This window comes from Thamnophis elegans, chromosome Z (genome assembly GCF_009769535.1).
Source record: "Thamnophis elegans isolate rThaEle1 chromosome Z, rThaEle1.pri, whole genome shotgun sequence".
Taxonomy (NCBI): Eukaryota; Metazoa; Chordata; class Lepidosauria; order Squamata; family Colubridae; genus Thamnophis; species Thamnophis elegans.
The window spans coordinates 116,258,790-116,284,600 of NC_045558.1; the positions used below are offsets into that span (position 1 = coordinate 116,258,790).

At 40.3% G+C, this 25,811-nt stretch overlaps 2 protein-coding genes across 2 annotated transcripts in view; both read right to left on the reverse strand.

The window, feature by feature from the left end:
- Positions 1-17,153, reverse strand: part of CD19 (CD19 molecule) — a 31,713-nt gene extending 14,560 nt beyond the window's left edge. The window contains exons 1-10 of the mRNA XM_032234617.1: positions 17,005-17,153; positions 15,988-16,236; positions 15,014-15,160; positions 13,108-13,404; positions 10,864-10,953; positions 9,411-9,459; positions 8,290-8,363; positions 4,401-4,511; positions 1,684-1,734; positions 68-127 (exon numbers count right to left, since the gene is read on the reverse strand). Coding sequence (XP_032090508.1) covers positions 68-127; positions 1,684-1,734; positions 4,401-4,511; positions 8,290-8,363; positions 9,411-9,459; positions 10,864-10,953; positions 13,108-13,404; positions 15,014-15,160; positions 15,988-16,236; positions 17,005-17,107 — 1,231 coding nt within the window. The 5' untranslated portion in view covers positions 17,108-17,153. The remainder of the gene's footprint in view (positions 1-67; positions 128-1,683; positions 1,735-4,400; positions 4,512-8,289; positions 8,364-9,410; positions 9,460-10,863; positions 10,954-13,107; positions 13,405-15,013; positions 15,161-15,987; positions 16,237-17,004) is intronic.
- A 6,650-nt stretch (positions 17,154-23,803) lies between these two features.
- The window catches only part of ATP2A1 (ATPase sarcoplasmic/endoplasmic reticulum Ca2+ transporting 1), a 36,149-nt gene continuing 34,141 nt past the window's right edge, over positions 23,804-25,811 (reverse strand). The window contains exon 22 of the mRNA XM_032236253.1: positions 23,804-23,826. Coding sequence (XP_032092144.1) covers positions 23,804-23,826 — 23 coding nt within the window. The remainder of the gene's footprint in view (positions 23,827-25,811) is intronic.

Here is a 25,811-nt window from a genome sequence, read left to right on the forward strand (position 1 = left end):
AATCAATGAAGCAATCTGATGAGAACTTACATTAAGAAAGCAAAGCTTGTAAGATAAATTAGTTTACCATTCAAAACTACAACTCCCGGTTTCACTTCTTCTTGAGTATTTTCATAGTTTTCATCATCTGAAGCAAAACCAAACAAGATTTAAAAGATTACAAGTAGTCCTTAAAATATGACAGTTTGAATTGAGGACAAATCCCCCCCCCCAAAAAAACCCCTACATTATGACCCCATTTCAAAGTTATGATCACCGCACCACTCTGTGGTCATTCGCCCTTATGACTGACCACAGGAATGCTGCAATACCCCACTGCCTCTCTCCTGAGGGGCACATGACATGGATTTTGAGAGGCACGTGACATGGATTCTGTAACTTGCTAAGTAACATAGATGCTTTCTATTTTAATTTTACTTATTTTCTTTTGGAAAATGATGTTCAGGCTCGTGACAAACTGGAATGTAGGAAAACCTTCATCTTATGGTTGTACAGATTGATTAGATAGTTTTTAACATTCCTAAACTGATCAGATAATTTACAGAAGGAGTGTAACTGGGGATCAGGTTATCTAACTTCAAATAGGCTTTATAATTGATTTACTGTGCAAGGAAGGATTACTCTTATCCTATCCAACCAACTTTCCTCTTTTATTTTGCTTTGTTGTGTTAACTATGAAAAGGAATGTAAAGTGGGTTTCCAGGTTCTCCAGGTTTTAAATGATCTTCCGACTCGATTGTTTATTGGGAAGATAAATCGAGGCAGAACAAAGGGCCAGATTCATCCTGCCCTGCCTGGACTCCATAGTGCTTGGGCTTCCTCCCGACATGCCCATAGTTACCCCACATTTACCTTTTGACAATTCCTGGACCTCAAGTTGAGGCAGTGGGATAAGATGGCAGCCATGGAGCAGATGGCAGCCATGGAGCAGATGGCTCCATTTTGCTCATTTTTGGACCCTCATTTTTGCTGCCTTAATGCAGTCTTCAAGTGCTGCAGAAGCTTTCTGCAGCTTTCAGAAGTTTTGTGTAGCTTTCAGAAGCTGTCCACAGCACTATGAAGACTTTGTAAAAGCAACAAAATAAAGCAATTTGTCGCTGAGTCGCATGGTAGCAACTCAGAAGCAGCTGCCATTTTGCCCCGCCCACATTTTTCTCACTTTCACTATTATTTTTCTCTTCCACATTCTACTATGATGCTACTAGTTGCCCAAATTAAAGCTCGGTCAAGAGCTGTGGCTTCCTTTGTTTTCTGGTTTTACCTATAGCTGTATATATTATATCTTAACAATATGTTCAATTTCTCAGAACACTGCACCACTTGATTAAGGTTTACCAGGTCAATTGGTGCCAACTATAACTGCAATCAATAAGTTCACAGCAAGGTAAGATTTCATGGAATTTCTTAATATAAAGTAAATAATGGTTTATTCATTAACTCATTTGTGCATTGCCCCAAAGAAAGAACATATAATGTTGACCACAGCAAGTGATTCCAACCAATCCAAACCTTCCCCACATCCAACCCTATGTATTTCAAGAGGGTAATTTTTTCAGTTAAGAGATTAAGCTGTTAGTTGACATTTGATAGTCTACCTGTGTCTAAGGCTTGAGAGCTAACTATTGTCCTATAAATTCCTTTCCCACCTCATGCTGCTCCTCCCCCCCACTTGACCCATTTTACCATCTGACTTCAGCTCAGTCTCACTATCAGGACATTCATATTCTTCTTCATCTGATGGAAAGAAAAGGAAGAAACAGTTAGGTGCAATTTTTGGACTAGCTTTTCTGATTAACATCAGAAAATCATCAGAAAATTGCCTGATTGACGTCAAACAATCAAAATCACAAGACGTATTAGTACTATATATAAAGCCTTAGTAAGGCCGCTCCTGGAATACGGCATCCAGTTTTCATCACATTACAAAAAAGATGTTGAGAGTTTGGAAAGAGTGCAGAGAAGAACAAATAAGACGATTAAAGGCCTAAAGACTAAAATATATGAAAAACATTTGCAGGATTTGGATTTACCTAGTCTAGAGACAAGAAAGACTAGGGGGGACATGATAGTAGTATTCCAGTATTTGAGAGGTTGCTTCAAAGAGGAGGGGCTCAACCTATTTTCCAAAGCACCAGGAGGGAGAACAAAAAACAATGGAAACTAATCAAGGAAAGAAGCAATCTGGAATTAAGGAGAAACTTGGTAATAGTGTGGGACATTTAATCAATGGAACGGCTTGCCTTCAGAAGTTGTGGGTGCTTCATCATGGGAGTTTTTAAAGAAGAGACTGGACTGTCATTGTCTGAAGTGGTATAGGGTCTCCTGCTTGAGCATGGGATTGGACTAGAAGACCTCAAAGGTCCCTTCCAGCTCTATTCTGATTGATTGACATAAGGCATGGATTCTCAGACCTCAAGTCATGTCCCCCTGGATAGTCTCAAGCAACTTGCAAGGGAACACCCATGAAGCTTGGACATAGCGGGGGACAAAGGCAAAAGTGGGAGAGCTGTCTGGCAAATCTGTCAATCACAAATAGTTTTATTATTTCTGTATTTATTACGGTATTTGGCTCTCTTCATGGGGAGCATTCACACTAGTTGATTCAGTAAATAATATAGTGGGTCATGATTACTATGGTTGAGAATCCTCTTTTTAAGTCACTGGCCTCCTACATTAAGGATGGACTGCATGATACTACAGGTAGTCCTTGATTTGTGACCACAATAGGGACTGGAAAGTTCGTTGTTAAGTTCATTGCAGTTGTTAAGCAAGCCATTGTGATCGCATCTGATTTTACCTGTTTTTTGCCTATTGGTTTACACCACTTTGAAGTAAAATAAGAAAAGCTTACTTTGTTAAATGCACTTTTATTTTAAAGAACCATTCTTTATGAGTGTTTCTCTACCGTGGCAACTTTAAAATGTGTGGATTTCAACTCCCAGATTCCCAGATGGCATTCAATTCTGGGAGTTGCATTCCACACCCTTAAGTTGTCAAGGTAGAGAAACATTGTTCTATATGATTTTTTTTTTTTTTTTTTAAACAGCTTATCTGAAAGCAGGCAGGCATGGAAGCTCCTGAAAATGAAACAGCCCCTGCTAGCTTGGCACAATGATTGGTCAACTCTAGAAGATGTTGTAAACCACTCATAATGAAATAACTCTTGTCTATCATGCAAAAAGAGGAAGAGTTGAAGTTATTTACTTCTTCTACCCTCATCTGTGTTGCTTGTGTCAAAAGGCTGCCTAGTTGAACCAGCCTGTTGCACAAAGCATGCCATTAACACTACTGGTGGCACAATGTATTCTGTGCTACTGCCACACTTGCTATTGCTTTTAGTGATTATAAGAGGGTTTTAAACCTTGTGAAGCTGCCAAACCAGGAAGAGGAGAAGAAGATGGAGAAGGATCCACAAAATGGCCAGCTTAATTTTTTTTAATGTGTCATGATGAGAACAATGTGGTCTGTAAACTTTTTTTTTTGCCATTAGTCTCTTATAGAACTTCATCAAGTTCTTGAAGAACTCCATAATTCTGAGGAATACAGTATCAAACATTCTGTGAGAAATTTGCACCAACATTTCTGGTGTTTTCAGAGTTTTGTTTGTTGTTATGAATGGCAAAGGCAGGTGCCTCACGTTGAAAGGTGGAGGCCCACTTTGGTTCAGTCTTTAAACAGCTTCACCCATTTCCTGTGCTGGTTTTGTGTGTGTGTGTGCATCCTGCCTTCATTTAAGAAAGCATTACTAGTCACAGGTGACTGTGACTGTGATGTTGCTTTACAATAACAGGAAAAGTTATAAATAAATGCCTAGGAACATTTAGAACCTGTTTAAACATCATAAATTACAGTCTTGTTCATTACAGGCCTTTGGTGGATTGGGCTGTATAAAAACCTGCATTAACATTTGAAAACATTTACTTTTCAGAAGTCTTGAGCTGAAGATTCCCCTTCTGTGTTTTGCATCATTGGCTTCACACCCTCAGAAATTAAACCAAAATTAAACCAGTAGCAATTCAAAGTCAGATCTTTAAAAGCAATTCATAGGATGTAGAATAAAGTGTGATGTCTCTCAGGGTGCAAAGAGAAAATATCTCTATGCAAACTCTGCATAGGTGTCAGGAAGGGCAGCTGGCCAATAAATTCTGAGCTCCACCAGTCGCCCGAACCCCAAATCAAGGGATTACAGAGTTATAAGAAGAAAAGGAAAAAAGAGAGAAAGAAAGTGCAATGTTTATAATGTTACCTTACTTGATCATATAATATTATGTTCTATTACTGTAACATTACTTCAGTCATAATCAGTCTTTGCTCTTTATGCTATTTTTATTATTGATACTTCCCCTCTTACAAATTATATACACAATACCTAATTCTATGATCTGCCTATCTGTACCTACCTTCCATGATGAGGGTATTGGGCAAGATTTTTCCTTTCTGCAGTAACCTTTGGCCACGTTGTGCACCCATATCTGGTGGCATGTTTTCATAGGCATCAATTTGCTCTGTGACTTAAGAGACAAGAAGCACATTGCATCAAAATATCTCTTCCAAAGGAGAATGTTTTAAAGACAAATAAAGATACATGGTGCATAATCATTTGAAGATGCACCTTCTTGTGCCATTAAGAAAACTGTAATCTTTCAAAATGTTACAAGATGTGGCATTTGCTTCACACTATATTAATCCTGCATGCCACTGCAGCAGCCTGAAAGATCTAGCCAAATATTCATAGAAAATAACTTCTGCTCATGAGGAAAATGTTCTGGTTTTGTCTATGAGAATGTTCCAGAACTTATACAAAGGCAGTGCCCTTATTATATTGCCCTCACAAAGAAGAGGGGGTCAACCTATCCCCCAAAGCACTTGGGGGCAGGACAAGAAGTACCGTATTTTTCAGAGTATAAGACGCACCAAGATTTTGAAGAGGCAAATTTTAAAAAAAAGTTTTTGCACTCTGCAGACCTCCTAAAAACGGCCCGTTTTTTGTGAAAATGGGCCCGTTTTTTGTAAAAAAAAAGGGGGGGGCATGCATAGCGTTTAGGAAGCTTATGAAGTTTTCCTGAGGGCTGGGAAGGAAAAAAATGGCCCATTTTTCACTCATTGTTGCCCTCCCCAGCCCCCAGGAGAACTCTGAAAGCCTCCTAAAGGCTATGCACTGCCATTTTTGCAAAGAGGGCAGGGTTTTAGGAGGCCAAAAATGTTGTATGCAGTGTATAAGATGCACCCAGATTTTCACCCTCTTTTTTGAGGGAAAAAGGTGCGTCTTATACTGGGAAAAATATGGGTAAGGAGTGGAAGCTCATTAAAGAGAGAGCCAACCTACAACTAAGGAGAAATTTCCCGAGAGTGAGAACAATTAATCAATGGAACAGCTTGCCGCTAGAAGTTGTGAGTGCTCCCTCATTGGAGATTTTAAAGAAGAGATTGGAGAGCCATTTGTCTGGCATGGTATTAGGGTCTCCTGCTTGAGCCGAGGATTGGACTAGAACACCTCCAAGGTCCTTTCCAACCCTATTAGTCTATGTCTTCATCTCCTGAAGAATAAATGCTCCTGCTGCTAGGCTGCCTCACTCATGATGTAACTGTTGATGCAGGGTGCTTTCAAACCCAGCAACAGTCAAATGTTGTGTTGTTTTTGTGTTACTTTGTGTGTTCACTGAGAGCTTCTGTACTGGAGACAAACTCCACACTTGGCCAAATAAAGTGTTCTGTTCTGTTCTACATAACCTGTGATGGCAGAAAAGTCTACTAGGTTAAAGAATTGCTCACTGCGCTTCCAGTCCCTATTCTAACTGAGCAAGAAGAACATGTGTTCTGTCTACACATGAAGCAAAGAGGGAAGAAAGAGGCGGGGTGGGACTACTTTGGGGCCAATACTTCCCAGTTAAAAACCCATAAGTCGCTGCGGTCAGTTCCCTGACTGCATGGTCTCCGGATACGCTTCAAGGTGCTAGTCGTCACTTATAAAGCCCTTCATGGTATTGGACCTGGGTACTTGAGAGACCGCCTGCTGCCAATTACCTCCACTAGACCGATTAGATCCCACAGATTAGGCCTCCTCCGAATTCCATCTGCCGGCCAGTGTCGACTGGCGACTACCCGTAGGAGAGCCTTCTCTGTGGCTGCTCCGACCCTCTGGAACGAACTCCCCGTGGAGATTCAAACCCTCACCACCCTCCAGGCCTTCCACAAAGCCCTTAAAACCTGGCTGTTCCGACAGGCCTGGGGCTAAAGAACTGTTGCCCCCGTCTCGAATTGGTATGACTGTTGTGTGTTTTTAATTATGCATTGTTTTGTATTGTTTTTAATTTTTTGTTTGTATCCCCCTTCCCTGGTTGAGTTGTGAGCCGCCCTGAGTCCCCTTCGGGGGGAAAGGGCAGCATATAAATAAAATCAACATTCAACATTCAACATTCATGGAGTGATTGCTTCATGGGATTAAGAGGAACAGAACAAGGAAACTAAGAGGAACAGAACAATTCGGTTTCCAGGGCTCATTTTCCACAAAGGGCCTGCTATGAAGCCATTTCTCCTTGCTTTCCTTCCTTCAAGGAAAATAAAGCAGTGAAAGCAGCTATGCATTCAGGAGTCTGCGGTAAGAGTACCATCAGCTTCAAAAGCAAAGGCCTGGGGAGCTTGACTGCAAGATTGTGTCAGTTTCAAATTTTCAATCTGGCATCAAGAAAACTACTTCAATGTGTGGAAAGACCGCTTGTGTGCATACATGCATGTGTGCACAAACACACACAGAGAGAAATACAAATATGATGTGGGAGGGGGGAGTTTAGCATTTCAATCTGTTCCATCCAATACAATTTCCTTCTGAACCTACTCTTGTTGGTAGCCAAAGAGTTTTCCTTCCCAAAATATCATTTTTGCCAAGGATAAATAGAGCTGGCATTTTTAAGAGGACCGTTACTTGGTGCAATAGAAAATTCTTTCTCATTTCAGCTTGCAAACTTCCCCATAATTGGGTGTTTCAAGTTTCTTATGAGCTTAACACTGTTCTAGAACAGAGAAACTTTGATCAACCAACCAACCAATCAATCAATCAATGGAAGAACAGAGAAGGGGCTTTGGAGGTCTTCTAATCCAAACCACTGCTCAAGCAGGAGACTCTATACCATTTTAGACAGTTGACTGTCCAGTCTTTTCTTAAAAACACCCAGTGATGAAGCACCTACAACTTCTGAAGGCAAGCTGTTCCACTGGTTAATTGTCCCCACTCTTAGGAAGTTTCTCCTTCGTTCCAGGTTGGTTCTCTCCTTGATTAGTTTCCATACATTGTTTCTTGTTCTGTTTCTGGTGCTTTGGTGAATACGTTGACCCCCCCCTGCTCTTTGTGGCAACTTCTCAAATACTGGAATACTGCTATCACGCCCCACCCCACCCCAGTCCTATTCTCTAGACTAGCCAAACCCAATGTTGCAATTGTTCTTCACATGTTTTAGTCTCTAAGCCTGGGATGGCGAACCTATGGCACATGTGCCACAGGTGGCATGTGGAGCCATTTGTCAGGGCACGCGAGGCCCTGGCTCTGGAGGGCTTAAACCGGCCCTACGAGCAAACCGGAAGTCCGTTTCCAAACTTCCGGTTTGCACATAAGGCTGATTTTTTGTGCTCCAGAAGCTTCAGGGAAACTCCTGAAGCCTCCAGAGGGTCTCTGGGGGGGCCTCCGGGAGGGAGGCTGTTTTCGCCCTCCCCTATAAAGCCTCTGGCGCCTGGGGAGGGTGAAAAAAGCATGCAAAAAATGGGGGGTCGCACCTGTCATGCAGGCATGCGTGCTGGGGGAGGGAGGGTTGCACATTGCATTATGGGTGCGGCACACCCATGCATGACCTCCTGCGCTCCCCCCACTTATGGTACGGAAGCCAAAAAAAGTTCACCATCGCTGCTCTAAGCCTTTACTCATTTTCCAACAACACTAATTCAGAATAGGGCTAAATTTATGCCCCAAAGGGTTTTGGGTACCATACAACATAGTAAATGAAACCAGAGCACATTTTGCGACATGTCAAATCTTCTCTTCTCTTCAACTCCAACCCAAGCCATGTTAGAGAGACGATTTTCCTACCATAGAACATGCTTGGTTGGAACCAGAAGATCTGGCAATTGCTTTCCTTAATTTTTCTTGCATTAAATCTATACGGACAAACACTGGTGTGCTGCATTCCTAAAGCAACTTTCACTAGCATACTTTTCCGCAAATTAAAGTAGTGGAAAATGTACATTAGCATAATCTTGAGGAAGAATTTTGTGAATGGAGAAAGGTCTTAATTAACTCACCATCATCATTTCCTGCAGATACCATAATCCTATTGGAAATAGATCTTTTGTTCCGTTTGGCATAAAAGTATCTTCTGGAAATGAGAGACATAAAATATGAATGACATCAAGATTGAGTTGAACACAAATTGCTTTGTTGGGGCACAAATGTGAAGGACATCAGATGCTCAACAGTGTGAGTCTTTTTGGGGAGGACAACTGTGATTGTTACTCCAAAGCTTCAAATAGTCCTCTAGAATACTTTAGCTGATGGCACTTGGGCCATTAGGGGAGAAGGTCAGGGAAAATATCTGGGGTCCTTATTGGGTTCCTATCAGAGGTGGGTTCCTACCAGTTCGCACCTATTCGGTAGAACCGGTTCGTCAAATCTACCGAACCGGTTAGAAGAGGTTCCACCAGTGGACCTGGAAAGCAGGCCACACCTACAGAAGAGGTTCCAAAATTTTTTGAAACCCACCCCTGGTTCCTATATGCAGTATGGAGTTGAGAAACACACAGTATCAACCGAGATACTGTTCTTCCCAGCCTCATTAAAACCATTTAATTCAGAACCTAAAAATATCTTATTGTATCAATGGGATTTATAAAGTTAAGGAATCTCCATTAATAGTTATAGACTAATTTTTGTAAATGGGCTGGACACGTAATCAAAGAAGAACTATTTCTGGCAACTGTTTCCTCAAAAAATTGGATGCAACCAGATTGGGGAAGACTGATATGGGGCAGAGGGACGCATATCTGATTCCGGGTTGAGGATCAGACTTGAGCTCGAGTATCATGCTATGAGCATGACATTTCAAGAAAGAGGGGATGAACATGCCAAGGACTGAATTTAATCTAACTTAAACCGAGGGTCTTAATTTAATTGACACAACAACATATCTGGGCATGTGTTTAATCATTTCCTTCTTCTGCCAGGCTACAAATTTTAATCTGCTAAACACATTTGATTTTTTTTCCCTGCATGCCACATTCCTTCATTTTTCTTGTCTATTGTCTCCTGTTTTCCTTTTGCCGGGCCTATCTTGTAGAGTCCACAATCTTCTCTTGTACATAGTTTTCTAAATTCAGTGCACAATTCCCACTATTTTTTGGCCCTCTGTTATATTCTGAATACTTACCTCCTGTTATGACTTATCAACTTCTTCTGTTGCCTGCGAGCTCGGTTGACTGAAACAAGAAAAGTTGACAGGGATCATTTCAAATACAGGTAGTCCTCGACTTCTAACGGTTCATTTAGTGACCGTCCAAAGTTACACTGGCAATGTAAAAAGTGATGTATGACCATTTTTTCACACTTATGACCGTTGCAGCATCCCTATGGTCACTTGAACAAAGTTCAGATACTTGCCGACTGATTCATATTTATGACAGTTGCTGTGTCCCAAGGTCACGTGATCCCCTTTTGTGACCTTCTGCCATAAAACATCAGAACTAGAGCTCAGGATATTTAAAAAAAAAAAAAAAAATTAAAACAGCAGTTAAAGTCAACAGCCAAAAGGCCTATTGGGGTCCCTCAGTTTGCTAGAGAGTTACTCCCAAATAATGAAAGGCTCTATGGAATCAACCTAGCTTCCTGTCAAACATTGCAAAGGATTAATCTCAAAGGAGGACCCATAGAGACATTTTCTCAAGCCATTTAAGCTTTAAAAGTAATACAGGTAAATCCTTGACTTACAACCAAGGTTTGTTCAGCAACTATTTGAAGTTACAATGGCACTGAAAAAAAAGTGACTTATGACTTGAGTCCTTGCACTTCTGACCATTGCAGTGTCCCCAAGGTCATGTGATCAAAATCCAGGCACTTGGTAACTAGCATAAATTTGCATTGATTGTAGCGAGATCATGTGATCATCAGTTGCAACTGTCTCGGCTTGCTCCGGGCAAGCAAAATCAATGGGGGCAAGCTGGATTTACTTAATAGCAATAGATTCGCTTAACAACTGCACTTAATATTGTGGCAAAAAAGTCTGTAAAATTGGGATTGACTTAACAACTGCTTTGCTTAAAAATGAAAATTCTGGCCCCAATTGTGGTCGTAAATCAAGGATTCCCTTTTACCAAATGGGAAGAAATATTGTCACTATTTGTATTGAAAGGATTAGATTTAATCTACAGGTAGTCCTCGATTTAAAATAGTTCATTTAATATTTGAAGTTACAACATCCCTTTAAAAAGTGAGTTATGGCTGTTTTCCACACGTACAACCATGACAATATCCCCATAGTCACATGGTCAAAATTCAGATGTTATCAACTGACGCATACTTATGACAGTTGCAATGTCCGGAGATCTTGTGATCCCCTTTTGTGATTTTCTGATAAGCAAAATCAATGGGGAAGCCAGACTCACTTACAAACCATATTACTAATTTAACAACTGCATTGATTCACTTAAAAATTGTGGCAAGAAAGGTCATAAAATGGGGCAAAACTCAGTTAACAAATGTCTCACATAGCAAGAGAACGTTTGGCTCAATTGTCTACCTGTATTAAACTATTAGTTTTAATAAATTACAGAAAATATTTGTCCATACGTTTCTCTCATTAAGCTTCTGAATGTAAAGATACGTACCTTGCCGGAGCCTTAGAAAGCAAAAAACAGAGCCAAGGCAAATAATCATATATCCCGTTGCTACAGACCAAATTATCCAATGCAAAACAACTTTGATCGGGATGGAGGAGAAGGAAGAAAAAGATGTGATTAGGCCTTATCAACGATTAAATAACAACTGCAACAAATAAATACAAATATTTATTGTATTTGATGATAAATCAGTTTTTATTCCCTCTATTTGAAAGAAGAAAAGAAGATGTGTCTTCTAAGACAGTGCCTGCTATGCTATTTCTAGCTTTTAATAAGCACTTGTATTAAATATAAGCGGTGCTTTTAAAAAAAAATACTGGTTGAATCAGTTTCCCATCAAATTTTTTAGCATGTTTTTATTTTGCACAGTATAAATAAACATTAGGCACTAAGCATTTCAGATTTTAATTTTTAAAACAAAGTTTCCTGTCTTTGGGTCTGGATGTTAGGCTTACAGGCTGTTCTCGCTCTTTTCACACCTGAGGAAATTTTAGATGCTAATGAAAAATCCGAGCACAGAATAGCAATAGCAATAGCAGTAGACTTATATACCGCTTCATAGGGCTTTCAGCCCTCTCTAAGCGGTTTACAGAGAGTCAGCATATTGCCCCCAACAATCTGGGTCCTCATTTTACCCACCTCGGAAGGATGGAAGGCTGAGTCAACCCTGAGCCGGTGAGATTTGAACCGCTGAACTGCTGATCTAGCAGTAGCCTGCAGTGCTGCATTTAACCACTGCGCCACTGGAATACCGGTTCCAGTTACAGTGTCATTCATAGGTTGTTACGTGTCTGCACGACAAGGCAACAAATGTATTTATGGTGTTAATCGAAAACTGTGACTAGGTTACTGTATAGAGAGCAGTGTTTCTCAATCTTGACAACTTTAAGATGTGTAGACTTCAATTCCCAGAATTCCCCAGGTTGAGAAACACTGGTTTATGGTGTAAGGAAAATGACGTAGACAGAAATTTGCAGGAACTGTTTCCTAGGCAAAAAGGTTGAAGCATTTTTAAAGTCCAAAGCGAGATAACATTTTGGAAGCTGCTCAGACAGATATCTTCCTAATTCACTTGAGTAGAATAATCAAGGGGGTGGGAGAAATAAAATGAGACTTGCAAGATTCTCAATGAAATAATATTAGCCTTCCTGTAGAGTTGTACCACTCTGGTCTATGGACTGCCATTTGGAGAATTTTTTTATCATATAGATCACGCATAATCCTCTATTGTCAGTGGTTCCCAAACTTCTTTTGGCCATGCTCCACCTAAGCATCTCTAAAATCCTGATTATCCCCACCCACCTCCCCACTCTGACATATAATTCTTACTTTACTCATAAAGTGAATGCTACTTACACGGAGAAAGCCTAAAAGACCATTAACTTGGTTTTTAAAGGTTCAAATTGCCCCCATTAAAAATCAAATTGCCCCCCCCCCCATGGGGCATGGGCCCCATGTTGGGAACCACTGGTTTAGATGTAGATCATCCATTTTCAAATAGAGGACATATGGACCGCTCAGGATCTCAGGATATGTCAAAAGTGCCAGTAGTGAAAAATATGTAACTGGGAGCCATAACATTTGCTGAACCGCCAGAAAAATGCAAAGCATATTATATTGCACATATTGCCTTATTGATGCCAGTAAACACACTTATTACTGTCTTATGTTTTTTATCCAGTAATGGCATAAGAGTGAGAGAATGGATGGTAGCATAAGAGCCGAGGTGGCGCGGTGGTTAAATGCAGCACTGCAGGCTACTTCAGCTGACTGCTAGATCAGCAGTTCAGCGGTTCAAATCTCACCGGCTCAGGGTTGACTCAACCTTCCATCCTTCCGAGGTGGGTAAAATGAGGACCCAGATTGTTGGGGGCAATATGCTGACTCTCTGTAAACCACTTAGAGAGGGCTTAAAGCCCTATGAAGCGGTATATAAGTCTACTGCTATTGCTATTGCTATTGCTAGCACCACAGGAGAAAAACAAGATTGGAAGTGGGCCACAGGTTAAAAAAAAAAGATTGAGAAACACGGTTCTAGGTTATAGTTTCTAGAAATTATTTGTTAATGAGTTTTTCAAAAAAAACACCACAATTTGATTATTTTTTAAAAAAACATCAGAAATAATAGATTTGGATTTTATAAACCTGATAGCATTTTTAAGTTTAAACTTAATATCTTAACTTATATCCAAACGCAGCATTCCCTTCCCACCAGTTTACTTAAAGCCTCACCTGTCTTTGCTATCACCTCTAGCTGAAAATAGCGTGTCTGATTTTTCCACTGGCAGGAATAGTTCCCAGCATCTTCAAGAGTTACTTTTGGAAGGATCAAAGAAACAACACCAGCATTCATAGTCAGTGAGTAGCGAATGGAACGGCGTATTGTCATATTAATCAGCACTATATTTTGATGTAGTGAATCATGCTGAATCCAGAGCAGTGTCCCCTTTGTCCAATTTCTATGTAATGGGGCATCACAGGAAAAATATTCGGGATCCATTGCTGAATGAGGCAGGTCTCCCTGGGGTTCTACGGAAGAAAAGTTAGTAATAATAAGTTGAACTGAAGCGCAATTTTACATTAATTCCAGTTATGAAACTTGAAGGCATTTTAAATTCTCAATGCATTTTGCATTACACTTCAGATAGCTCAGAAAATTAAAGAGTAATGATTCTGTTTTGAATTTTTTTTAAAAATGAAATTAAAATAATTGTAAGGTTCATTCCATGGTAGTTGTATGTGTCGCCTGTCACCTTCATGTAACAGTCAGACATTAGGAATATTTTATTTTTGCAATAAAAATGTGGATCCCATTACAGGACAGGCTGAAAATTATCACCATCTACTGAATTTGATTATGCAGATGTTTGCAATCTGAGCTATGACAGTTTATTTCTCCTCACTCTCAATTCCACTCACAGATACTATTTGCTATTCAATTCCTGCTCATTGCTTATCACTCTTTAGTAATTAAAGGAATTGTCTTCCATCTTCTTACCTTCCATTCATCTGCTTAAATACAATTCCTATCAATTAATGTTACAGATAATGGAAACTATAACCCAGCACAACTAAAAAATATTGGTTGTGGGGGAGGCACCCATCACCTAAATCAGGGGTGTCAATTTCACTGAGGGCCATATCAGGATTGTGTTTGACCTTGGGGAGCTTGGTGGCCTAGCCAGGATGGGCATGTCCAGCTCGATGCTACTCATGTTGTGGGCGCCTGTGGTAGCCCGAACGCTCAGCCAGCAAAAATGGGCTTCTGAGCTCTGTTTTCAGCTGCAAAGGTCTCCTGTAATCCTCTGCCAGTGAAAATGGAGCTCAGGAGGACCGCATGCAGCCCTCCCGAGCTTTGTTTTCGCTGGCAGAGGCACTGTGGCAGTGGTGGAATGCAACCGGTACGCCCCGGTACAGGCGTACCGGTGCCTGCTGGGAGCACCAGGTACTGTTCCAGTATGGTGCTCTGGAGAGCCCACCCCCCCTCCTTACCTGTATTTGAGCTGATCAGGGCTGACGCGCACAGAACATATGGCACCTGCGCAATGCTCTGCCAAGCAGCTGGAGTGTTGCGGAGCATTGCGGGCAGTAAGTTTGCATGCGCACATGCATGTGGTGGACCCATTGCACTGTACCATTGCAACAAGATCCGGAACCCACCATTGCACTGAGGGCCAGTCCTTTGCTCTTTTCAAGGCGGCCCTGTGAGCCAGTTCAAAGCACCGCACAGGCCGAATCCGTCCCCCACCCCAGGCCTTGAGTTTGACACCCCTGAACTAGATAGATGGATTACAACTTACATCCTACCAAATGTGAATTCATGTAAAATCCTTTTACTCACACTCTTTCCAACCCCATACAAATTTATACTTCTTCCCGACTCATTTTAGTCATCACCTTAGCCATGTGGTAATAGAAAAATTATCCACCCTGTTCCCCAATGAAAAATGAGCTCTGATTTGACCTGAAATCTTATGCTAGGGTGTGGGGAAGGAGTGAAAAGCTTGGAGTTCTTGCAGAGAAGGAATCCACGGAGACCCACCACCATCACCCTACCTTGGAATTCCTGAAGACTTCCTCTGGCTATTCCCTTGTAATTAGCAAGGCAATAATAAAGAAGCAACTCTGATCAACTCACGGTGTCGTTCTGATTCCTTGTGGCTGATATAAGGGAAAGAGCTGTTTTCATCTGAAAAATTACCACTACTATCTTCATAGCCTTCTTTCTCATATGCTTTCATTTTCTCTTGGATGTTATCAGGGTCAACATAGTCATTTTTTCCACCTGGAAAAATAGCTTCAAGTAAACCATCCAGAGTCATTGAAGATGGGTGGCATATAAATGAATTATTATTATGAATTATTATTATGCTTCATTGCACAATTAGCTAGACGTTTAGATTGGATTTGGCATTTTATCCATCTATCAATCCCTTCCCAAAGACCTGGGATAGGCAGATGCTGTTGTTGTTATTTACTTGGTCCACGCTTTTTTTTGTGTGTGCCTGATATTGGCCATAACAGTGATACCATCTAAGCAATTATTACAGCTATTCTTCTTCCATTTGTTTATTGTTAAATATACCTTTCTTCCAGGAAAGCTGCATCTGCTGTACAGATATTCAAGTTTTTCCCATTAAAATAAACCCTGGGAGATTGGGCTGGATTGGGTAAGAAGAGAGAGACTAATCAGCCCCAAGACAGCTTAGCTAGATTCTTTGGCTGAGGGAAGAATTTAACCTGGGTCTCCTTGGTCTGAGTTAATCAACGTAACTAGCATTTCCTGTTGGGTCTTCTTTCTCTTGTTTCTTCTCTAGTAGGATATCTGCCATATTTTCTGGACATCCATGACTAATTTGAAGGCAATACTGTTACCTGCTACACTGTCCTACCTAGATTCTTTTCATCCTGGATGTATACATCATCAACAATACATAACATTTTGAGCAAACTTCCCAAATGGGGCCTTGACATATTTAGACTATAGTTCTAGTCATCCCCCAGACACCAGGGTCAATGTGGCTAGGGATGGTGGACGTTCGAAGTGAGGGATGGAGGGAGCTAGGGAGAGCAGTCAATGCTATAACAAGTTTTCATTATTACAACACTTACTGGTTCTGTTTGGAAGCACATGGCGGTTTCCTGACTGCCCATTCCAATTACAGGTAAACCAAGTGGTATTTTGCACAACATTTCTGTAGATCGACAAGCCCCACGTAGCATTAAGTCTTGCCTCAGGATGGTGGTACCCCACATTTACATACAGCAATTCATTCCTTTTTGGACCAAGCCAGATCAGATCTAAATCACTTGAAGTCCGGGTGTGATCCAGATTGCAGGACAAAGAAACTTTCTGGGATTCTGGAACATGAGATATAGTTATTAAAACTTTCCTTTCTTTCTAGGAGCAATTTTTTTTTTTTTAGTATTTAATTCTTCATCACGTGGAAGTGCTGAACAAGTCAAATAAATACTTTCGAAACAAAGCAAAACAATAATAACCTTTAAAGAATTTCTAGTACCATTGCTAATACCAATTTAAAAAGGATTTTTTTCAGTTAAGTTTATCAAAAAGAATTCAGTTCTAAAACTATTTAAAATATAACCACATTTTTTAAAAAAGGAAATTCTTAAAATGGATTAAATTAACCCAGCAAGTTAAGAATAAGGATCAAATGACAAATGGAGCAATTTGCATAACTTTTAAAAATTAATAAGCAATATCTAAACCGATGCTGGGTTTGTTTTTTTAATCCCTAAGTTTAATAGTACCTGATGGTTTACAAAACTGAATTTCAGATCTTCATTTTTTTCTGAAAATGGGCTAAAATAATACTTACTGAATATTGTCTATATATTGCACTTAAAAAAAAAAAAGACCTACAACCTGAAATACATGACATGACAGGAAAAAAGATATGGGGAGTGATAAGAAATGCAAACAAATCTAGCTTTTTTTAAATCTCAAGCGTCAGATGTTTGAGACTGACCATGATGGAAGAAGGACACACATTATTTCTCTAAAGTTTTACTTCTACACTGTTGACTTTCCCAAAAAATATACCTACCTGTTAATCTGAAATCTGTTATCAACTAAGCTCCCAGTTTTCAACCATCTACAAGACCCACCTGTGACCTGGATCACTTGCACGATTTCGTTGGATGTTTCAGTGGTTGCTGTCCAGTGGTAGGAGAACAATAGGAGAAGCAAGTAGCATAGAACGGGTGCCATTGCCTCCTCCCTGCTAGCTAAAGCAAACAAGGCTCAAACAAACCTAAAGAAGCGGTCACACCAGCAACAATTTTAGCAAAAGAGACTGCTCTGAAGCGTGAATTCTACATTAAACTCCCCTGGGAGCTGAATGGTTGCCCGCAGGGAGAAGCGAAAAAGCAGAGAAATAATTCCACAAAGCGCATAGTAATTGAGAGTGTAAACTTCAGTGTCTAATGTCTATGCAAAGTTTCCTTCTGTATTTAACATCTTTTCTACATTCAAACAAGCCACAGTGGTCTCTTTAGGAACTATGGGTCTGAGTTCCCAGGCCTGTGCATTTCTTCTCTTGGTTTTTTTTTCTTCCTTGGGGGAAACATTGATTTTTAAATAAACCTTGAGAAAATTGGGGCATTGCAGCTTCAGTTGGGTTCTCTAAAACAGAGGTCAAATCGAAACAGAAATCTTTATTAAGGTTGCACACCATTACTGTATTTGGTGGGCTAACTATTACCGTAATTATAAGCATATACTAATTTTTACTCCGAATGTTTTTCCCCAAAATATTAGTTTCTTTGTTTATAATCATGATAGTCATTGCAGCGATAGGAATTTTAGGGACATGCTAGGACAATATTTTAAGGCAGCATTTCCAACTTTGCCAATTTCCAACTGTATGAATTCCCATAATCCTCATCATTGACCATTCTGGCTGTGAAATTCTGGGCTTTAAAGCACATACAAAAGGTAAATGGCCAAGGTTGAGAAACAGTTTTAAAACCAGGTAGAATCCATTTGATGGTACTCACCCTTCAAGGAAATCAAATCAGAGGTGGGTTGCTCCCAATTCGGCCCGGTTCAGCCAAACTGGTAGTGGTATTTTGGTCTGGGTTGCTAAACCAATAGCGATCCAGGCTGGCCATGTCCACGAACCGGTTCCCTGGTTGCCATGGCCATTGCCAGCATGTTGTTTAGTAGTGCGCGTGCATGCGCAATTCACTGTAAATTGTTCACTGTTTGTACACAATTGTACATTGAATTGCAAAGCACACACAAAGCGAACAGGTAGTAAAACTGGTAGCAACCCACCTCTGAATCAGATACAGATGTGATAGATAGATAGATAGATAGATAGATAGATAGATAGATGATAGATAGATAGATAGATAGATAGATAGATAGATAGATAGATAGATAGATAGATAGACAGACAGACAGACAGACAGACAGACAGATAGACAGAGACAGAGACAGAGACAGAGAGAGACGGAGAAGAGAGAGAGAGAAACAGAGAGAGAGACAGAGAGAGAGAGACAGACAAGAGAGAGAGACGGAGAGGAGAGAGACAATACATAACATTTTGAGCAAACTTCTCAAATGGGCCTTGAAATATTTAGACTATAATTCTTGTCATCCCCCAGCCAGACAAAGACAGAGAGAGACAGAGACAGAGACAAGAAGAGAGAGAGAGACAATATGGAGAGTGCAGTGATATAAGGGAATTGTGCAGAAATCCTTGTTACTAGTGTGTGTGTGTGTGTTGATGTTGACTCATGTAGTATGGGTGGGATACTGAAAAGATGAATGTTAGGAAAACACCAGGATACTCATAATTAATAACAATTTGTTAAAATGTACCCTAAATTTACAGTACAACATGACTGAGGTTTCCTCTGGTCCAAGGATCCCCAAACTCTTTACCTCAGAGATCCCCTCATGAAGTTTAAGATTGTTCCTCAACTCCAAACATTTACTATCTGAAAATAATTTAATAAATACTACTTTAACTAAAAGTACTTTGCATAATAACAACAATGGCTAGCCCAATCAACCCAAGGGCCAGGGGGGTGATATTGACCACTTTGGAGACTCCTACTTTAGTCAATCATTTTGAAATGACTATGTTGCAGATTGGAGAAAGATGAAGTTGTATCCCTCTCCCTCTGTTGAGAGAAAGCTGTTCAATTTTGACATAGGTGAGCAGCCTTTTCTTAACAGAGGGAGAGGAATATGACATAATCTATCTCCAATCAAGAGTCCTTTCAATATTTCCAAGAAGGATCCACACCCATTTGCACCACTCAGATGACTGTGATGACACATATAAAAGTCCAACTCACTAACATTTCGCTAAAAGAATGCAAATGACCAGCCATCTGCAAGGAGTATAAATCCTTCCATTCCCCACCATCCAGTCAGTGCTGAAGAAGCTTCTTGGATAAGAAGTGAAACGTCTTCAAAGAAAAACCAAGTCCAGTTGCCTCTTGAAAAAGCACCTTTGGGACATGCAGGTATTGATAGGTTTTCCAGCCAATGGGAAAATAGCTTCCAGCATCCCTTTCTGACTCATGCCAGAAAGCCTTATTTCAGCCAACAGGCAAGAAGGGCTGCTCCTGGCCCAGGAGATTCAGTGCATTTTTGCAGGCATCCTGCTAATGTTAATCAGTCATCCCATGGTGATGGTTTGTGGAGGGGCTGCTGTGGTTTTCAAAAATGTTTTGCAGCTGGAGCCAATGATGGATGTGTGGGCAGAGCTCTAACAGCCAGCAACTGATGCTGAAATTAACCACGACACAGGAAATTTCAACCCAAGATTCAGCTGAGCTGCAAAATAGGCAGCCACATCAGTGTGTTGCCAAGGAGGAAAACTAACAATCCTTTCCATACATTGGTATCGTTCCTAACCATCATGTCACCAAAATGTGCTTTCTGATGTCACATATTTTATACTGATCACCATTTTATATTGTGTGAGATGGGTGGCAAACAAATATAATATAGTATACTGTGAACAAACAAACATACTTGCATCATGTGCAACATATGTATGGTGTGTAAGAATAAGTTTGCATTGCAAGGTAGGTTTCATCATAAATCCGTCTACACACAAACAAACAAACAAACACACACACACACACACACACACACACACACATGGATGCCTAGGATTCCATAGGATGATCTTGTTTTTTTTGAATCTTCCCTTCTTATTTTAGCTGAGGCATAACAGAATAACAGATTTGAAAGAGACCTTGGAGGTCTTCTAGTCCAACCCCCTGCTCAAGCAGGAGATCCTGTGCCATTTCAAACTGTTGTCCAGTCTCTTCTTAAAGGCTTCCAGTGATAGAGCACCAACAACTTCTGAAGGCAAACCTTTCCACTGCTAATTGTTCTGCAGAAAATTTCTCATTATTTCTACGTAGGTTCTCTCTTGATTAGCAATAGCAATAGCAATAGCAGTTAGACTTATATACCGCTTCATAGGGCTTTCAGCCCTCTCTAAGCGGTTTACAGAGTCAGCATATTGCCCCCAACAACAATCCGGGTCCTCATTTTACCCACCTCGGAAGGATGGAAGGCTGAGTCAACCTTGAGCCGGTGAGATTTGAACAGCCGAACTGCAGAACTGCAGTCAGCTGAAGTAGCTTGCAGTACTGCACTCTAACCACTGCACCACCTCGGCTCTTGACAGATAGTTCCCATCCATTGCTTTTTGTTCTGCCTTCAGGTGCTTTGGAGAACAGGTTTGCCCCCTCTTCTTTATAGTAGTCTCTTTGTCATGGCTCCGAGTAGTGCTCCCAATCAATTCAAGATTCTGAGGCCTTGGCTTCCTCAAAAATCCTATTTATTGGGTACATCACCTCAGCATGGTGTCAGGTTTCATAGAACCCTACCGGGACACCCCATATTCTCGTGGGGAAGTCCTGGATGCACCCCTCACTTTATAACCTTTTTCCTATAGTATGCCTCTCTTGTATTTTGATTTACCTTCCTAGGAATGTAAGGGGGGAAGGAATGGTTAGAGGGCCATCTGTTTCAGCCCGCGGTTGAATTTCTTTGCATCTGTGGATTGGCTTGCCCTGCTCCAGACTGAAGGGAGGGGTTTCTATCGCTTATTCGCAGGAATCCTCAGATTCTGCTGTCTTTGTCTTGCTATCACTTTCTCTCAATAAGTTTCCTTTTGAAATAATGCCTGTTTCAAGAGTTCTGCTTTCTTGAGGAGAGAGGAGAGGCAAGTCCTTACACATGGTCAGATGTGAAACCAACACTGAATAATTCCCGCATTTTAGGTATAATTAAAGAATAGATATTGTCCACCTTCACATTAGCCAAACAAGCCAGTGATGAACCTCTCTGCACTCCCTCCTGCTGTTGCTAGGGTATGTTGATTTGGCCTTGGTTCTCAGGAGCTTATCATTGTTATGTCTGGCACATTGGAGGAAAACTTTCTACACTCCATAAGTCCCCCTCTCCCCCCATAAGTGTGGCAACTAAAAAATTAAGCAAGAAAATATGGCTTCAGCTAGAGTTGTTTTGAGAGTTGACACTCTTAGTATTAGAACAGTGCTATCATGTCACTCCTAGTCCTTCTTTTCATTAAACTAGACATATCAAATTCCTGCAACCGTTCTTCTAATCATCTTTGTTGCTGTTCTCTGAACTCTTTCCAGAGTCTTGCCATCTTCTTTATATCGTGGCGATCAAAACTGGACACAATATTCCAAGTTTGATCTTACCAAGAGTTGCTCCAGTCTTGTGCTTGTCAGATGAATTACAATTTGTGCTCAAGGATTATTTTGTTGATCTTGCAATTGTGTTGTCTAGACAGCAGTTGCCCACCATAAGTATCCTGCATTATGCAATTGCTATTATTCCATCTGTGATTCCATATGGCCTGCTCCCAAATGAGGCATGTATAGCATGTGTTCTTATTTGTACTTGAAAAACCTCACACTAGGACTTCCTGTTTTTGGAAATCTTTCTTGAATGATACTGCTAATAATTTTGTATCTGGAAATACCCAAAGTACATTTTGCTCCTGGCAGAAGCAGATTTACTTCTGCCCATATAGTGTGATTTGCATTTTCTAACTGAATATGGTAGTTTCAATCTGTCTCATAAAAATAAGCAATTAACAGCTTTCTTTTTCTTTTCTTTTTTGCATGGGAGAGCCAATTTGGCAATGCCACCAGCTCCAAAGAAACCTCTCTCTGCCTGCTCTATTTAGGAGGAGGAATTATAAAGTGGCAACTTCTTTTCTTGTTTTTTTTCCAGATGTTTGATCAACAGTGGGGTGCTGGTTAAAGGTTACAATCCTTTCAAAATGAGATTCAAACAAGCCATAGTTTGTTATATCTTATTACACAGAAAACAAGCACTTGACAATTGTAGTTATAAATATTAAGAGAAATCCAATACCTTTGATATGAACTTTGAATTTCTGCACACTGTACATTCAAAAATTCAGAATTGTTGTGCAGAGGGGAAAATATACACTGCTTACTGTACTATAGTGCTGTTGGCTAATTCACCCAATATACTTTGTTATAATGTAGTCTGCTTGGATTTTGATTATGATTTATGGCTTAGGGTTGCTATTTTCCCGAGCCACATCTAGTCCAGAATTTTTCAACTAGTTCTTTATATTTGGATTTTAGTTTCAAGAATTTGCCAGCAGCATGCAACTTTGACAATTACACCCTAATGGCTGTGCTTAACTAGAGAGTTTATAAAATTTTAATATTTTGATGGTTCTTGGGGTGTGGGTGTGTGTGTGTGTGAGAGAGAGAGAGAGAGAGACAGAGTGCTATGCAAGCCCAGCCAATTATGAAGTATCCCATGAGTCATGTTAAATAAATTATTATTTACTTGAAATGTCATCCCAGCCAGTTTCAGATTAGTAGTTCCCTATACAAGTAGTCCCCAGACTTATAATCATTTGTTGTAAGTGCCTTATGACCATTTTTCACACTTATGATATTGCAGCATCCCTTAGTCATGTGATCAAAATTACAAAATTACAGTTGCTTGGCAACTGATTCATATTTATGACGGTTGCCGTGTCCCAGGGTCGTGTGATGCTTTTTTGCAACCTTCTTACAAGCAAAGTCGATGTTGAAGCCAGATGCACTTAACAATCATGTTATTAACTTAATAGCTGTAGTGATTTTCTTAACAACTGTAGCAACAAAGGTTGTAAAATGGGGTAAAACACACTTAATAACTTGCTTACAAAAGAAATTTGGGGCTCAATTGTGGCCGTAAGTCGAGGACTACCTATATATTGAATTAGAAGAGTTATCAGTCTCTCTGTCCATTCCCCAGTGAGGCATAACAATAAGAGAAAAGCCGGAAATCTTTAATACAGTTAAGAGTTTATTCTTTAATATCAATAAATAAGCAGCTAGAAGAATCTCTTCATTTCCTCCAAGTTGAGGAGTTTCATTTGTTTGTTTTTTCCTAACAAAATGTTTCCTTCTGTTTATGTGTGCATTAAAAAATCCAGTCCTGGGCTTGAGGTGGGTTCTATTCATGAGAAGAGGGAGGGAGGGGGAAACGAACATAGTGTGGTCACTAATGCGGAAAGCACTTGGGACGGTATGTGTGCATGTGGTATGAGTGTGAGCTTGCGTGTGCAAAGGCAAGGACAGGCAGGTGGCTCAAAATGTACAGAAGCCGAGTCGCTGGTGGGGTTTGTGGGTTGGGTAGAGAAGCAGCTGGCAGGGAACGTGGCATGGCAAATGCCAGCACTGTGGCCCACACTAGCAATCCAACTAGCAGAGGGGTTAAAGGGGAAGAGAGACACTATTAAATAACAGAGGGGCAGAGAAGCAGAGGCGGGGCCAAAGACAAGACAGTGGGGTTTGGGAAATGGGCAAATCTTGATCGTTTGGGGGGAGGGGAACAACGTGGTTATTTCCATGATGATTCAAATGTTCACTTCTTTACTTCTACATTGTCTGTAAAAAGGGAGGAAGAAAATAAAGAATAAAAGGCAAAGAATGAAGAAATTAAGACACCACCCCACTCCTCACATACCCTGCAAGCAAGATGAGTAACCTAGATCTACTTCTGCAAATATTGGTCTGCAATTGGGAGAATGCCAGAGGCCTAATGGGGTTATCCCCACTTTTCCAATAGCAAGTGGCAGTCTAGCAAATAGCGATTATTATTCCTCCTGCATTTTTCTATCTGTATAAACTTTTGTGCCTTCAGATGATTATCAGACATATAATCTCATAATCTAGTAGCCATATGTGTTTTCTCCATTCTGTTGGGGAAAGCCCCCCCCCCTTCTAATTGGAGAAGGCGTGCCAAATTCCATGGGCCCATACTCCATTACTTTGAGTTTTCTTCCTCTTCAATCATCACTGGCAAGAATGTGTACTCCTTGATATTTGTTGAGGGTGGTTTTTAAAGTGCAATGTCTCACTTTATGAATTCCTTCCTTAGAGCACTTTCTTTCCCTCTCAATCTTTTTGAGAAATGTTTATGCCTTCTGTATATTTTTAATTCTCATTCCAATTTTTAAATGGTCCATGGTATACTTAGCACCTTCTATTTCTGATAGTTGCTGTAATGGAATCTAGTGAATGGTTTAAATAAATACATTTACATATTACAGACATATCACTAGATTGGAGAAAACTGGCCCACATGTTGTCTTAACACTGGAGAGTCTAATAAAAAGAAAATCCATAATACCGTGCCCAGTGTTATGCTTAGAAAATGAGACAAACTATAAAATAGCTTTCCCCTAGAGATTGAGACTTCTCCTGAGATGATGTTAATAAAAATGAAGCTTTTCTGAGGATTTTTCATAGCTTAAAGGGGATGCTATTACCATGTGGAACAATATTTTTGTATGTTATTCCAGCAGTGATGTTGATTTAAATTTTGCTAATTATTTATATAATATTGTGGTATTTTATTATGGACTATGCTAGATGTTGCTGAGTTCTTCTGATTGGGGAGGTATGTGATGGATGCATGCATGAATGGAGATAGATAGATAGATAGATAGATAGATAGATAGATAGATAGATAGATAGATAGAAAGAAAGAAAGAAAGAAAGATAGATAGATATAAGATATAGATATGGATAGATGATAGATAGAAATGGAGAGAGAGAGAGAGAAATGGATAGATAGGACAGATTGATGATAGATAAATAGGTAGGTAGGTAGGTAGGTAGGTAGGTAAATAGATAATATATTACATTATAATTAAGCCCCAAATAATTCTACTGACTAAAAACTAATTTTACACACTGAGTGGAACTTGCTTCCTATGAAGTATATGTGACCTTGGAGCTTTAGGGAGAGATAAACAGACCCGGGGATGTTCACTGCCCTAGTTTCACACATGCTAACCCCAGCAGAGAAAAGCTCACCCAACCCAGAACATCATTTTATCTACAGCTTTGCCCAAGCATCCTCACCCATCTCTTTAAGAAGAATCTGACAACACCAAAAGCAGCAGGCCCACAGAAGGCGCGCATCACCCCCTGTGCTGTCCAGCAAATGTATGGCCAAACAACGACTTAAATCAGACATTTGCCTAAGCATGACACAAAGGCAATAAAGGCACAGTTAGGCACAATCAGGAAGGCCATGGAAAGCAGAAAAGACTTCTGTGCAAACAAAGGTCAGTCCAAGACCATCCTCTCATTGAGCCAAACACAGTGAAGTCAGAAGCATCTTTAAAAGGGCACCAAAGGCCAAGAATGGCCAGGAAAGGCACAATGTAGAAAAAGTTCCAACTAACAGAAGTACAATTTGGAACGTTACAATTAGGGTTCATGCAACCCAACAGATAAACGTGTAAAATGGTTTGCGCTGAAAGTTACCCCATCTTTTTCTTTTAAAGGACCCTATGAATTATTCAGTGGTTCCAAAACTGAACTCTAAACCACCCTAGGATTTGATTCAATTAGAAATTTCT